Here is a 12,755-nt window from a genome sequence, read left to right as displayed (position 1 = left end):
AAAAGATCTAAGACTCCGGCTTCAATTTTTAATCTCTATTTTACTCTCAATATCGTATGGGTCAATATCACTATAAAGTGCCTTTTGCTGTCCCCATCAGACTCACTCAGTCATCATGAACATAATCCAAAATAATGAAATTCTGAGGTTTTATTATAAATGGCCAACCATTTTCACACATACAATTACAATAAGTCTCTTGAAATGTGTTTTTTTTTTTTTTTTTTTTTAAATACCATTTTCTTTGATTGGATGTAAGCAGTTTTGGCATGTCCCAGACACTGCTCAGCTAACTTCACTGAGTGTAAAAAGTTAATAAATGGCATAAAATTCAAAAACTTTTTTATTGTTCTCATTGCCCTCAACAAGTTATTTGATAAAACAAGTCATTTTTATCATTTATATTATATTTTCATAATAATATTAAAGGGTTAGTTCACCCAAAAATGAAAATAATGTAATTTATTACTCACCCTCATGCCGTTCCACACCCGTAAAACCTTCGTTAATCTTCAGAACACAAATTAAGATATTTTTGTTCAAATCCGATGACTCAGTGAGGCCTGCATAGCCAGCAATGACATTTCCTCTCTCAAGATTCATAAAGGAACTAAAAACATATTTAAATCAGTTCATGTGAGTACAGTGGTTCAATATTAATATTATAAAGCAACAAGAATATTTTTGGAGCGCCAAAAAAACAAATCATCAAAAGACCATTACCATTGTGGTTTGCTCGTATATTGCCTGCTTGCAGTTAATTTATAAAAAGTGCTGGAGCTTGACTGATAGCATTTCTAACAGCATAAGGTCTCCTTAATACAAAACATATGAAGTTAAATGGAAAATCTCTTGATTTTTATTTTGGAAATTGTGCAGTCTCAAAGGCACTTTATAGTGATATTGACCCATGAATGAACTCATACAACCTTTTTAACATGTTTGTTTGTATCATATTTGTCACTGTTTTAATTTTAATACAAAGATTGTCTGGTAAAACAGTTAGATTTCTATGCACTTCTGTGATTGTAGACAATGCTGTGTGTGAACAGGACTTTTATTTTGGAGTGACGACATGACGTCATAAGACTGCGCCGCGATCCTGCATCTGCTGTGATTCTGCTGAATAAAGGTTTGTTTTAAGAATTTAAGCTGATTTAATCGATAGAAACAGTTCAATGATTTATAGTTGTGTTTTGTTTTAAACAAGCGATGTGTAATTAGTTTATTTACTATTTAATGTAACATTGTGATTGTTTATCTAACCGTAATGAAGGATCATAAAGCTTATACACTGATGAGAAACAGTAAACCTGCGTCTCATTTCTCTCTCACTAGCTCATTTCAAAGGTTGCATCCTTCGGAGGTCGCATTCGAAGGTTGCATACGTCACTGAGGCTGTATTGTTTCAGAAAAGTAAGTAGGACTCTCCGAACGCGACCCTGGAATGCGTCCTTCTTTCACAGGAATTCGGAGGATGCATGAGGTGTAGTGATGGTGAATCGATCCAAAAGAGTCGATTCCTCGACTCTGAATAGCCCCAGAGTCAGAGTTGACTCCAGCACAGGAATCGACTCTCTGTGTCGACTCTGTTGTTGTGTCCGGAATCGCTCACTTGTTTACTGATTCTCGAATCCATAGCCTTCATAATGCATGGCAGTTAAGAGCATAATGTCTATGGTTAAGTGCACTAAGCAAGGAGTGAACGAAATGAATTCGGACACTGACGAATCGCATCAGAGAGCTGTCGCAGAAACTTTGTCACACACATTTATATAGCTTACTTTAGAAATAGATAACAGTCATAGTGAGTTTAGTTTGTAATTATACATACCTCCATGTCAGCTTTAGTATTGATGGTAGCTTATATTATTGCAATAATTATAGGTTTGATTTTACATAGTTAACCATTAAACTAACCATAAATAAAAAATAATAAAAACTCACATCAACAATAAACACATTAATAAGTGTACATTATTGTATGCATTTTATATGTATAGTATTAATTTTAGTATCTTTAACTCTCGTGTCCAAGCACTTTTAAGACGATGATCATGTGCGTTTAGCGCCATCCCCCGACCATTATAATGAGATGAATTCATTAAAGAATCCCTGCTTTCTCGTTTATTAAATCTGATATAATATTCGACCACAGATGTTTTTCGTGACTTTTCTCTCAGTAAAATTAGGTATCGGCAATTAGCAATATTGATAGTCTATTCATCAAGTCATCTCTAAATTGGACTAATTTGGACAGTCTCGCTAAACGTGTGTTGTTTTAATGAGGGGATTTTAAGGCTTCACGTCAGGGAAAAATAAATTAAGTGTGTAAGGACTGCCATCTCAGCTTATTTACGACCCTGTAATGGAGTCGAGGAGTCCATTCCATCGACTCCTACAGTGGGAGTCGGGAGTTGGAGTCGACTCCAAAAAACCTGGAATCAAACACCCCTAATGAGGTGTATCCTTTCGCTGCTGCAGATAGTCCACAATTCTTTGCGTCGCTGTTAACAACCGTCATTTATTTGAAAAAAATAAATGGCGGCGTCGGCGAACGTACATACAAGCAAAGTGTTTAAATGTAAGTAGTTACAAGCTTGTTTTTGTTTTAAACTTTGTTCTTCCTATCCTCCTCCTTTGTCTCTGTAACAGATATCTGTTGTACATAAGCCAGCTCTTCAAGCATAACCCAAAATAAAACAAGTAAATACATTTTCTTTTCAAATTACATACGAATAATAATTTTCATTCATTGGCTGAGAGTGCAACGAGGCTGCAGTGAACGTGTTGGCATAGCAACGATATACTTCCTGTTTCCTTTCCTGCCTGTGTGTCACGAAGGATGTTTTGTTTAATTCTGGCTAAGGACACTCCATATACTGCATCCTTCACAGGATTCGTCCTCTTGAGGATGCAGCCTTCGAAATTAAATGAAATGAGACACAGCTTATATATCATAAATCAGTTTATCATGAACACGAGTTCAGTCTCTGGCGAGTCATGATGGAGAAACTGAACTTTTCAACTCTGAGTCAACTGAATCAAACACTTTGAGAAATGATTCAGTGAATCACGACTCGTGCTGCTCAAACAGTGAACATGAACGACAACAACAAACACTCTAATTGATCATGTTTTCATCAGTTATAAATGCCTAAATATGAAGTTTATAAATTTGCAGCGTTAGTTTTGAGTGTTTTTTTTCTCTAACCGGGTCATTAGACTAATAACTCTGTTAATTATTCTTTTCTTAAAGATGGAGTTTATTAAAGAGGAGACTGAAGACATGAAGATTGAGTTTAATAAAGATGAGAGTGAAGACATAAAGATGGAGTTTATTAAAGAGGAGACTGAAGACATGAAGATTGAGTTTAATAAAGATGAGACTGAAGACATGAAGATTGAGTTTAATAAAGATGAGACTGAAGACATGAAGATGGAGTTTATTAAAGAGGAGACTGAAGACATGAAGATTGAGTTTAATAAAGAGGAGTTTGAAGAAATAAAGATTGAAGAAACATTCAGTGTGAAACATGAAGATACTGAGGAACAAACAGGTTGGTTTTATTCTCAAAGCTGAATTCAGTCATCTGATCCTTATTAAAATGTCCAGCTCTACAGAAATAGAGAATATACAGAAGTATAATCTTACAGAAAAGTGTCCCAATTCACTCAGTCGTTTCATTCACTCTTTCAAGTGGACTTATTTTAGAGCTAGAGTAAGCATTATTAACTCATTACTCTAGTGAGTACAAGTAGTAATGTGTAACTACATTACTTTAAAATTCAGTGCTTCCATTAAATGTGATCTTGGACCTCAAAACCAGTCGTAAGTTGCACGGGTATATTTGTAACAATAGCCAACAATACAGTATGGGTCAAAATTATAAATCTTTCTTTTATGCCAAAAAGCATTAGGATATTAAGTAAAGATCATGTTACATGAAGATATTTTGTACATTTTCTACCATAAATGTATTTTTGTAAGGAATGTATGTTATGGACTGCTGTTTGCGTGTCTCTCTTTAAAAGCCAATAGTAACTGAAACCAAGTAGATAACACAATAATTCTTTTTGCATACAAAATCTGAGACTTCACACGTTCAGATCAAGCCTCTAATGTGCTCCTGGTGCGTTACTTTCACCCTCTGCACAAATTGAGTTTACAACAAAAACAGCACACAGGCGTTAACTGTAGGTGCTAAACAAACAGGCTCACTTGGTTCCAAATGCTGTAACTTTTGCTGTAATTATTGAATGTCAAATAAAAAGGATATGTAAAATTATAAGAAAAATATATTTGATTTGAATTTTATCAGCAGTTTCACCCTATGAGAATATCCCATTGTAATGTAATTTATATATATATATATATATATATATATATATATATATATATAAGTAAAAAGTGTTCTATCAAACGATACCTACCTTTTGACTCTCCTTGCTATAGTTTGAGTTATGAGTCTTTACTTTTGTGTTTGTCACTCAGAAATAACAACTCTAAAAATGCCTTCAGGTATATATTTAGATTTATTTGCACACTCAGATTTCAGGTTTTCAAATGATTGTATCATATCCTAACAAACCATACATCACTAGAAAGCTTATTTATTCAACTTTAAGATGATGTATAAATCTCAATTTCAAAAAAGTGACCCTTATGACTGGTCTTGTGGTCCAGGGTCTCAAATCATAGAACAATTGATTGCATATATGAACTTTTAACAGTGTTGGGTAAGTTACTCTAAAAAAGTAATGAATTACTAATTACATCTTCAATAGTGTAATTAGATTACTGTACAAATTACTCCAAAAAGTATTTAATTACTTATTACTTTCTAAGTCTTACTGTAGATGGGATGGACAACTCTGGTCCTGGAGGGACACCATTCTGCAGAGTTTAGCTCCAAACACACCTGCAAAATTTAACCCAACCCCATTATTTAATCGTAAAGGTTGATTTATACTTCTGTGTCAGACCTATGCACCGTAGGCTATGCAGAGAAGCAGCAAATGGATAACAACTTTTGTTGCAGTTTGACTGTATGTGTCCCCTGAAACAGTGTTTTTTCATTCCCATGGAAGTTGAAAACACTCACTCTACCCCTATTGCATGTCAGTCTACATCGTAGGCTATGTGTGGCACTCACAGCCTAGGCCATACCTACGGGGTACACGCAACACAGAAGTATAAATCAGCCTCAAGTCTTCAGGAATGCTTGAAAATTACAGGCAGGTGTATTTGATTAGGGATGAAACTTAACTCTGCAAAAGAGTGGTCCTTAAGTAACATAGGCTGTGTTTACACTGGCACAAAAAATCCGATCTTTTGCTCATATCTGACACAGATCGGAATTAGTTGCGCACGTGTAAACACAAATCCACACGAGATCCGATTTTTTTCGCATCTGATCTGAGCCACTTCCAAATGTGGTTTTAAATCAGATACATATCCGATCTCTGGACATGCGACCTACGTCTAAACACGCATATCCGATTCCCCTTGGAAATCCAAGCCATTACAAGGCGAGGGCTACACGTTTGCTCACTAAAAGGTAGCTTTAATGTTGTATTATGAAGCAGACGTGATTGTATCGTTTGTATGCTCTCACACTAAAAATTCGCAGCTTTATTATTGAGGTGGGAACTTTGTGTAACATTATTTATTTTTCTAGAAAGAAATTGCATGCACACATTCAGCAGCTGAATTTCAACTTTTGCCTGGTTAATTTGAAAGAGACCGCCGTGTTGTTGTTTTTCTTGTAAGCCAAAAGCTTAACTGTAGCTACTCTCTCTCACACGCGCGCTCTCTCCCTAGCTAGCTCGAATTCATTCATTCATTCAAAAAAAAAAAATGGAATTCTAAAACTAATAACTGTAGATAAAATATCAAACGCAAATTATCTTTAGATTCCGGTCTATATCCGTTCAGTCAGAATTCACGCTGCAAAACATCCATGACACTGACAGCTGTTAACTTATCCACTCAGGTAATCGTGGCCACTCAACATGAAATATATAAATAATTTTAATAGCGAATTTAATAGCGGCCATTCAAAACCAGAGGGTCTACTATGTGCATGTAAAACTATCAATGACAATCATTTTGGGGCAGGAAGTAATGTAAACACAGATATCGGATACCAGTCGCATCTAAAGTGAATGTAAACATGCTGGCCAAAAAATCAAATATGGTCAAAAGATCGGATCTGTGCATTAAGACTGATCCATAGGATAGGATAAGTTATAGATCAGTGGTCTCAAACTGCCGGCCCGCAGGCCATTTACGGCCCCCACTCCACCTGGCCTGCAACTTATATAAAAATAAAACATAATCCATCCCGCTAAATTATTATTAAGGGGCCATTCACATATCGCATCACATAAGTGGCCGTTCCTTCTTCTCCTTTCTCCGCTTTCTCCTTCTTTCCAAAACGCTTTTGCTCCCATGGCGTTTGTTGTTGCTGTGCAACCATTAGCTGCACTCTCCATGATAACTAGGACGTTTCAGCAAAAGAAAAATAGTTTTCTACTCCTTGCATTAGCTCTAGATATATTTATATGGAGATAAGAAATAAAATCCCGCTCTGCGCCTGGAAAAACAAGCGTGCCACATCGCAGGTGCTTCACGACTGTGCCGCTTCTATTATGAGCGTGATTGCCTAAATTATAGTAAAAGCACTCGCGCAAGTTACGAACGTCGATTTAAATCACCAAAACGTGTCCGATGCTACCAATAAACATTACAGATCCTCAAACGGCATCTAGGGCAAATGTGGCTCAGCTGTGTGAGCAGAAGTGCTGCAAGAAATAGAATAGTGTACAAATGTATTCCGAGATCAAAATTTGTTCAGTACAGTGTTGTTCAGTGCAAGATTTTGATGTTAATTAAGCTAAAATAAAGTAAGGGAAAATATTTGCAACTGTTAAAAACTAATGCTGTATGTAACAATGATAGACAGTGCTGTGTACATTGTTTTAAGTATGGCACAAAAAATATTTTAGTAATGAAATTTGAAGTAAATGAGAAATAATGCAAAGGAGAGTAGTTTTTCAGAAATTTTGAGCTTCCTTGTGCTTGAATGTTAAAATGGCCCTCCTATGAGGTGTCAATCACAGCAACGGCCCCCAGCCAATTTAAGATTGAGACCCCTGGTATAGATCATACATGTTGTTGGTTTTGATGCTTTAAATGTCTAAATTGTTTTATGTCTATTTTTGCCCCAGACCTAATGGCACTGAAAGAAGTGAGTCGTGAACTTAATGAAAAAGAAGAGGAAAAACATTATAATTTGATGACTGAAGAAAGATCAAAACAGGTTTCCTCACAAAAAGGAGCTCAAAAGACAGAAACTAAAAGTTATTTTACCTGCCAACAGAGTGGAAAGACTTTTAATCAACATAGAAACCTTCAAGTCCACTTGAGAGTTCACACTAGAGAGAGTCCCTTCACTTGCCAACAATGTGGAAAGAGTTTCACACTTAAAGACAAGCTTATAGTCCATATGAGAAATCACACTGGAGAAAAGCCTTACACTTGCCGACAATGTGGAAAGAGTTTCAGTCAAAAAGGAAGCCTTACAGACCACATGAGAACTCACACTGGAGAAAAGCCTCATACCTGTCAAGAGTGTGGAAAGAGTTTCACACAAAAAGGAAACCTTAAAGGCCACATGAGAATTCACATTAAAGAGAACCCATTCACCTGCCAACAGTGTGGAAAGAGTTTCAATCGAAAAGGAAGCCTTAAAATCCACATGAGAATTCACACTGGAGAAAAGCCTTACACCTGTCAAGAGTGTGGACAGAGTTTCAGTCAAAAAGGAAGCCTTACAGACCACATGAGAATTCACACTGGAGAAAAGCCTCATACCTGTCAAGAGTGTGGAAAGAGTTTCACACAAAAAGGAAACCTTAAAGGCCACATGAGAATTCACATTAAAGAGAACCCATTCACCTGCCAACAGTGTGGAAAGAGTTTCAATCGAAAAGGAAGCCTTAAAGTCCACATGAGAATTCACACTGGAGAAAAGCCTCACACCTGCCAACAGTGTGGAAATAGTTTCCGTGACAAAGGAAACCTTACAGCCCACATGAGCACTCACACTGGAGAAAAGCGTCATACCTGTCAAGAGTGTGGAAAGAGTTTCAATCGAAAAAAAGGCCTTATAGTCCACATGAATAATCACACTAGAGCGAGCCCATTTACCTGTCAACAGTGTGGAAAGAGTTTCACAAAAAAAGGAAGCCTTAAAGTCCACATGAGAATTCACACTGGAGAAAAGCCTTACACCTGCCAACAGTGTGGAAAGAGTTTTAATGAGACAGGAAACCTTAAGGTCCACATGAGAATTCACACTGGAGAAAAGCCTCATACCTGTCAAGAGTGTGGAAAGAGTTTCAGTTGGAAAAAAAGCCTTAAAGCCCACATGAGCACTCACACTGGAGAAAAGCCTTAAGCCTCGTTTGTGCTGCACGCGCGTGTGTGTGTGTGTGTGCGGCGGCGACGTGGCTACTGAAGCTGATACGCGGCCACTCTAGTCAATGCTCGTGTTTACACCAACTGCGCTGCGGTGCGTTTCAGAAGTGTCCCTGCCTATTTTTGACAGACGCCATGTCAAAGATGCGCACATCAAATACAAAATAAAGTCAAAATAATCACCCTGAGTTAACTCCTGCTCTTATTTCACATCACTAGGAGGCCAGAAACTGAAGACAAGAGATTCGAAGTTAAATTATTAACTTCATCTGTAGGCTACAGCAAAATGAAGTATGGCATATCAATAAACACAATCAATTATATAAATATAACCATTTAGCCATTAAAAACACGAAAAAGCCTTAGGGGACACATGAATATTTACACTGGAGAGAAGCCTTTTACATGTGATCAGCGTAGAAAGAGTTTCACACATAAATTGACGCTTTATCACCACATGAAATTCTTACTGGAGAGAAGTCATACACATGTGATCAGTGTGGAAAGAGTTTCAGATTTATAGGTTACCTTAAGGGCCACATGAAAATTCACTGGAGTCAAGTCAAGTCACTTTTATTTATATAGCGCTTTTTACAATGCAGATTGTGTCAAAGCAGCTTTACATTGATAACTGGTATATAATTTTAGCTGCACAGCAGCTCTTAAAGAATAGTGTCAATGCAGGCAGAACAAAGCACTGTTGAATAAATGTCAAGAATACTGTTGAATATCAAATGTCAAGTGTCCCCAACTAAGCAAGCCAAACTCCAACAGGTGACATCAGGTGGCAAATAGGTGTTAAAAATGGAGAAAAAAACCTTGGGAGAAACCAGGCTTAGTCGGGGGGCCAGTTCTCCTCTGGCGAACAGTGCTTTGTTACAAATCAGGTTGCTATCATAAGTCTGATAGGATCGCAGCAATCAAAGTATACATTTCAGTTCCATCCAGTTGAGGATCGTATTCATCACGCCGGTATGGACGGTCTGTTGAGGAACTGTGGCACTGGCTGTCGTGTCGATGAGGCCTTCACAATGGATGATCTAGTCGACTCGATCTCTGCTGATACTTCAGGGCTGCGTTGTGGTCGTGTCCAGTTGAGGATCGTATTCATCACGCCGGTATGGACGGTTTGTTGAGGAACTGTGGCACTGGCCGTCGTGTCGATGATGTCTTCACAATGGATGATCTAGTCGACTCGATCTCTGCTGATACTTCAGGGCTGCGTTGTGGTCGTGTCAGGGCACCGGTCCTCAGTCTCAGCTTGATACGGCCCGGATCCAGTTGACTACGGTAAACCTCGGGATAAACAGAAAGACTAATGTTAGCGTAGATGCCATTCTTCTTCTGATGTAACGAGTACATCTGGTGTTATAGGAAGTGTTCCCGGTTCCGGCTGACCTAATTTATGCAGCCTAATAATCCTTTAACGGATTTGAAAATAGAAATTGATAATGTGTTATGTGTATGCCAGGTTAAAGAGATGCGCTTTTAGTCCCTGATTTAAACTGACAGAGTGTGTCTGCTTCCCGAACAATGCTAGGAAGATTGTTCCAGAGTTTAGGTGCCAAATAGGAGAAGGATCTACTGCCTGCGGTTGATTTTGATATTCTAGGTATTATCAGCTGGCCTGAATTTTGAGATCCCAATAGACGTGAAGGACTATAATGCATTAAGAGCTTGCACAGCCAGAAAGACTGTGTGTCGGACCCAAGCTAGGATGGAGGCTGTGTACCTGCTTAAAGGAAAAATCCCACACACTGTAGAAGCCAGAGATTTTTACAATCCACTGGCCATTTACCATCTGCTGGAGAATAGACCAATGCTGATGCCGTTTAAAGACAACGCAAATAAGTTGGGCCTAAGACACGTAATCCATCCAGTGGCAGACTACCTCACAAACACACTTTACAGTCTGCTTGATGAGTGCAAATGTAGAGGTGGGTTCAACAACACCTGGAGAGCGTACCAGTATGAACTTGCACTGGAGGAGATGTTTTATGGAAGGCAAACTCCCCCCGTTCTAAGCAGTTCTCAGTCAGCTTGGGAACCAACACCACAAACACTAACAGCCTCACCAGACAGAGAGGATTCCTGGGTCTGTCACCAGTAGGTAGCGCCAGCGTCGGCGAGGATCCACCGCCACTTAAAACCAGGATTGCCGACCCACTGCAGCGGATGAGAATCCATAGGGTATTCCCATTAACCGACACACTGGATGCTGGCCCTGCAATTCTTGGAGAGGCTCTCGTGAAGGTGCTTCTTTGCGACCTGCACGAAAGAAACGACAGAATCTCCCTTTACTGTGCAAGTTGGTCGGCTGCCGGACGACCTCTGACCTCTGTAAGGACCTGACTGAACGCAAGGGTTTTTGCTACCCACACACATTTGGGAGGGCAATTGAACTGGCACAAGGTGCAGGCCACGATGTACAGACCTGCCTACAACTTGGCCTTGCAGGGTTTAAATTCTTCCCTTCCATTGTCTTTTGGGATGAAAAGAGGCACCCAAAGGCAAAATGGAATAAAATCGACTACAGCAAGAAACAGATACAGCTTTTCAAATTGTTCATGAATTTCTTTTAATCTATATTGGATCTTTCTCGTTTTAGGGTCTCTAATTTTATAAATTGTGTTGTCAGCTTGTTGTTTACGGAGCTTACAAGCCAGAAGTTTTAATGATTTACTCCCAGCTTCATAATAACGCTGTTTCAGAAATGTGAGATTCTTTTCTATTTCCACATTATGTACCTCAGCAATTTCTTCTTTAACTTTTCCAATCTCTTGCAATAGACCTGATCTGTGGGCTTGTGTACTTTTATGTTCCCTTTCCAGCTCTTTTAGTTTTACTTGTAATTTAATGAGCTTCTCTTGTCTCAGTTTCTTAGCTAATGTTGTTTCTACAATTATTTTTCCTCTCAAGACAGCTTTACAAGCATAGCACAGTACTGCTGGGATACTTCTCCGTTGTCACTTTTCTTCTAAATAGTGTTTAATTTCAGTTTTCATCCGTTCTATAAACTGCTGATTGTTCAGAATACTAGAATTTAGTCTTCATAATGTATTAATATGAATTTTATTTAAACTCACTGAGGCATATACTGGTGCATGATCGGAGAGGTCCATTGTACCTATGGTACATTTATCTTATGTCTATCTTTTCTAAACATAAATAAATAGTCTATTCTCGAGTATTTTGAGTGTGCATGTGAGTAATGAGTATAATCTCGTCCTTTAGGAAAAAAAATCCCTCCAAAGGTCTATCAAACCTACATCTCCTAATAGACCTTTAAATTTCTTTGCTGTAGAAGTTATCGGTTTGTCTGTCAATGTAGAGGTATCCATTTTCGAGTTGAGAATTATGTTAAAGTCTCCTCCGCAAATTAAGGTTCCTTGTGTCTCAGTTGAGAATAAGGCTGAATCCAGCTTCTTATTCGCAGCTTCTTATTGATGCTAACCTTAAAAGACGCGACGCTTCCGCGTTTGTAGCTTCTTAATCACGCTCAATTTAGGGACAGTGTGGTTTTTCTCTTTTTCGCGCTTTTTTGAGGTATTTTGTTGATTTTTGTGTCTATTTTCAGAATTAAAGGAAAATAAACTATTTTGAAATGCAAATAACACTGATATATCAGTGAAAATAGGTTGCAAAAATATAAAGGCACATAAAATATAATTAGTATTCTTTGTTTATTGAAGGTGTCATCAGCTCAACTTGAAGGACCGTGTGGTTTTCAGAAGAAAAAAAAACTATTCTGAAATGTAAACAACACCAAGATATCTGTGAAAATTACTGTACAATTACAAAGGTATATAAAAAACAATTACATCATTCTTTTTGCACGTCATCATTTGAATGCATTAATGAATCAATTGAATAAAAAATTAATTCAAGCAAATATTACAGATTTCAATATCACAAGGTAACTAGAGACTATCAGCTCCAGCTCCAGCTTGGATCCAGCCTGTTATGAAGACGTCAGATGAAGGACTCCAGAACATCAAACATGGATGATTATACAAAATGATCATGTTATCATTGCTTTGCATGCACACTACTTTTGCTTAAAAGAAGTAAATACTACAATTTGTATATCTTACATATCTTAACTGTACGTTCTGATATCATCTCATAAAAGAAGACTGTTGTGTTTTTGTCACATAGAAACATGAATTTAAAGCTTCTTTTGAAATATGTATAGTGAAAAGCGCTATACAAGTGAATGTGAATTAAATTACCTTTGAGGGTGCGTTAAAAGTTGCACTTATTCCCAATG

The 12,755-nt window shown here is 37.8% G+C and overlaps 1 protein-coding gene across 1 annotated transcript; it reads left to right on the top strand.

The window, feature by feature from the left end:
* Window positions 1-3,503: 3,503 nt before the first annotated feature.
* Window positions 3,504-8,664, top strand: LOC125280345 (gastrula zinc finger protein XlCGF57.1-like). Its single transcript, XM_048210832.1, has 2 exons — window positions 3,504-3,560; window positions 7,234-8,664. The coding sequence occupies exon 2, from the start codon at window positions 7,239-7,241 to the stop codon at window positions 8,463-8,465; it is 1,227 nt and encodes a 408-aa protein (XP_048066789.1). The 5' UTR covers window positions 3,504-3,560; window positions 7,234-7,238; the 3' UTR covers window positions 8,466-8,664.
* The last annotated feature ends 4,091 nt before the right edge of the window (window positions 8,665-12,755 follow it).

This window comes from Megalobrama amblycephala, linkage group LG1 (genome assembly GCF_018812025.1).
Source record: "Megalobrama amblycephala isolate DHTTF-2021 linkage group LG1, ASM1881202v1, whole genome shotgun sequence".
Lineage (NCBI taxonomy): Eukaryota > Metazoa > Chordata > Actinopteri > Cypriniformes > Xenocyprididae > Megalobrama > Megalobrama amblycephala.
The sequence above is the reverse complement of the archived record's forward strand: the minus strand, read 5'-3'. Positions and strand labels throughout refer to the sequence as shown.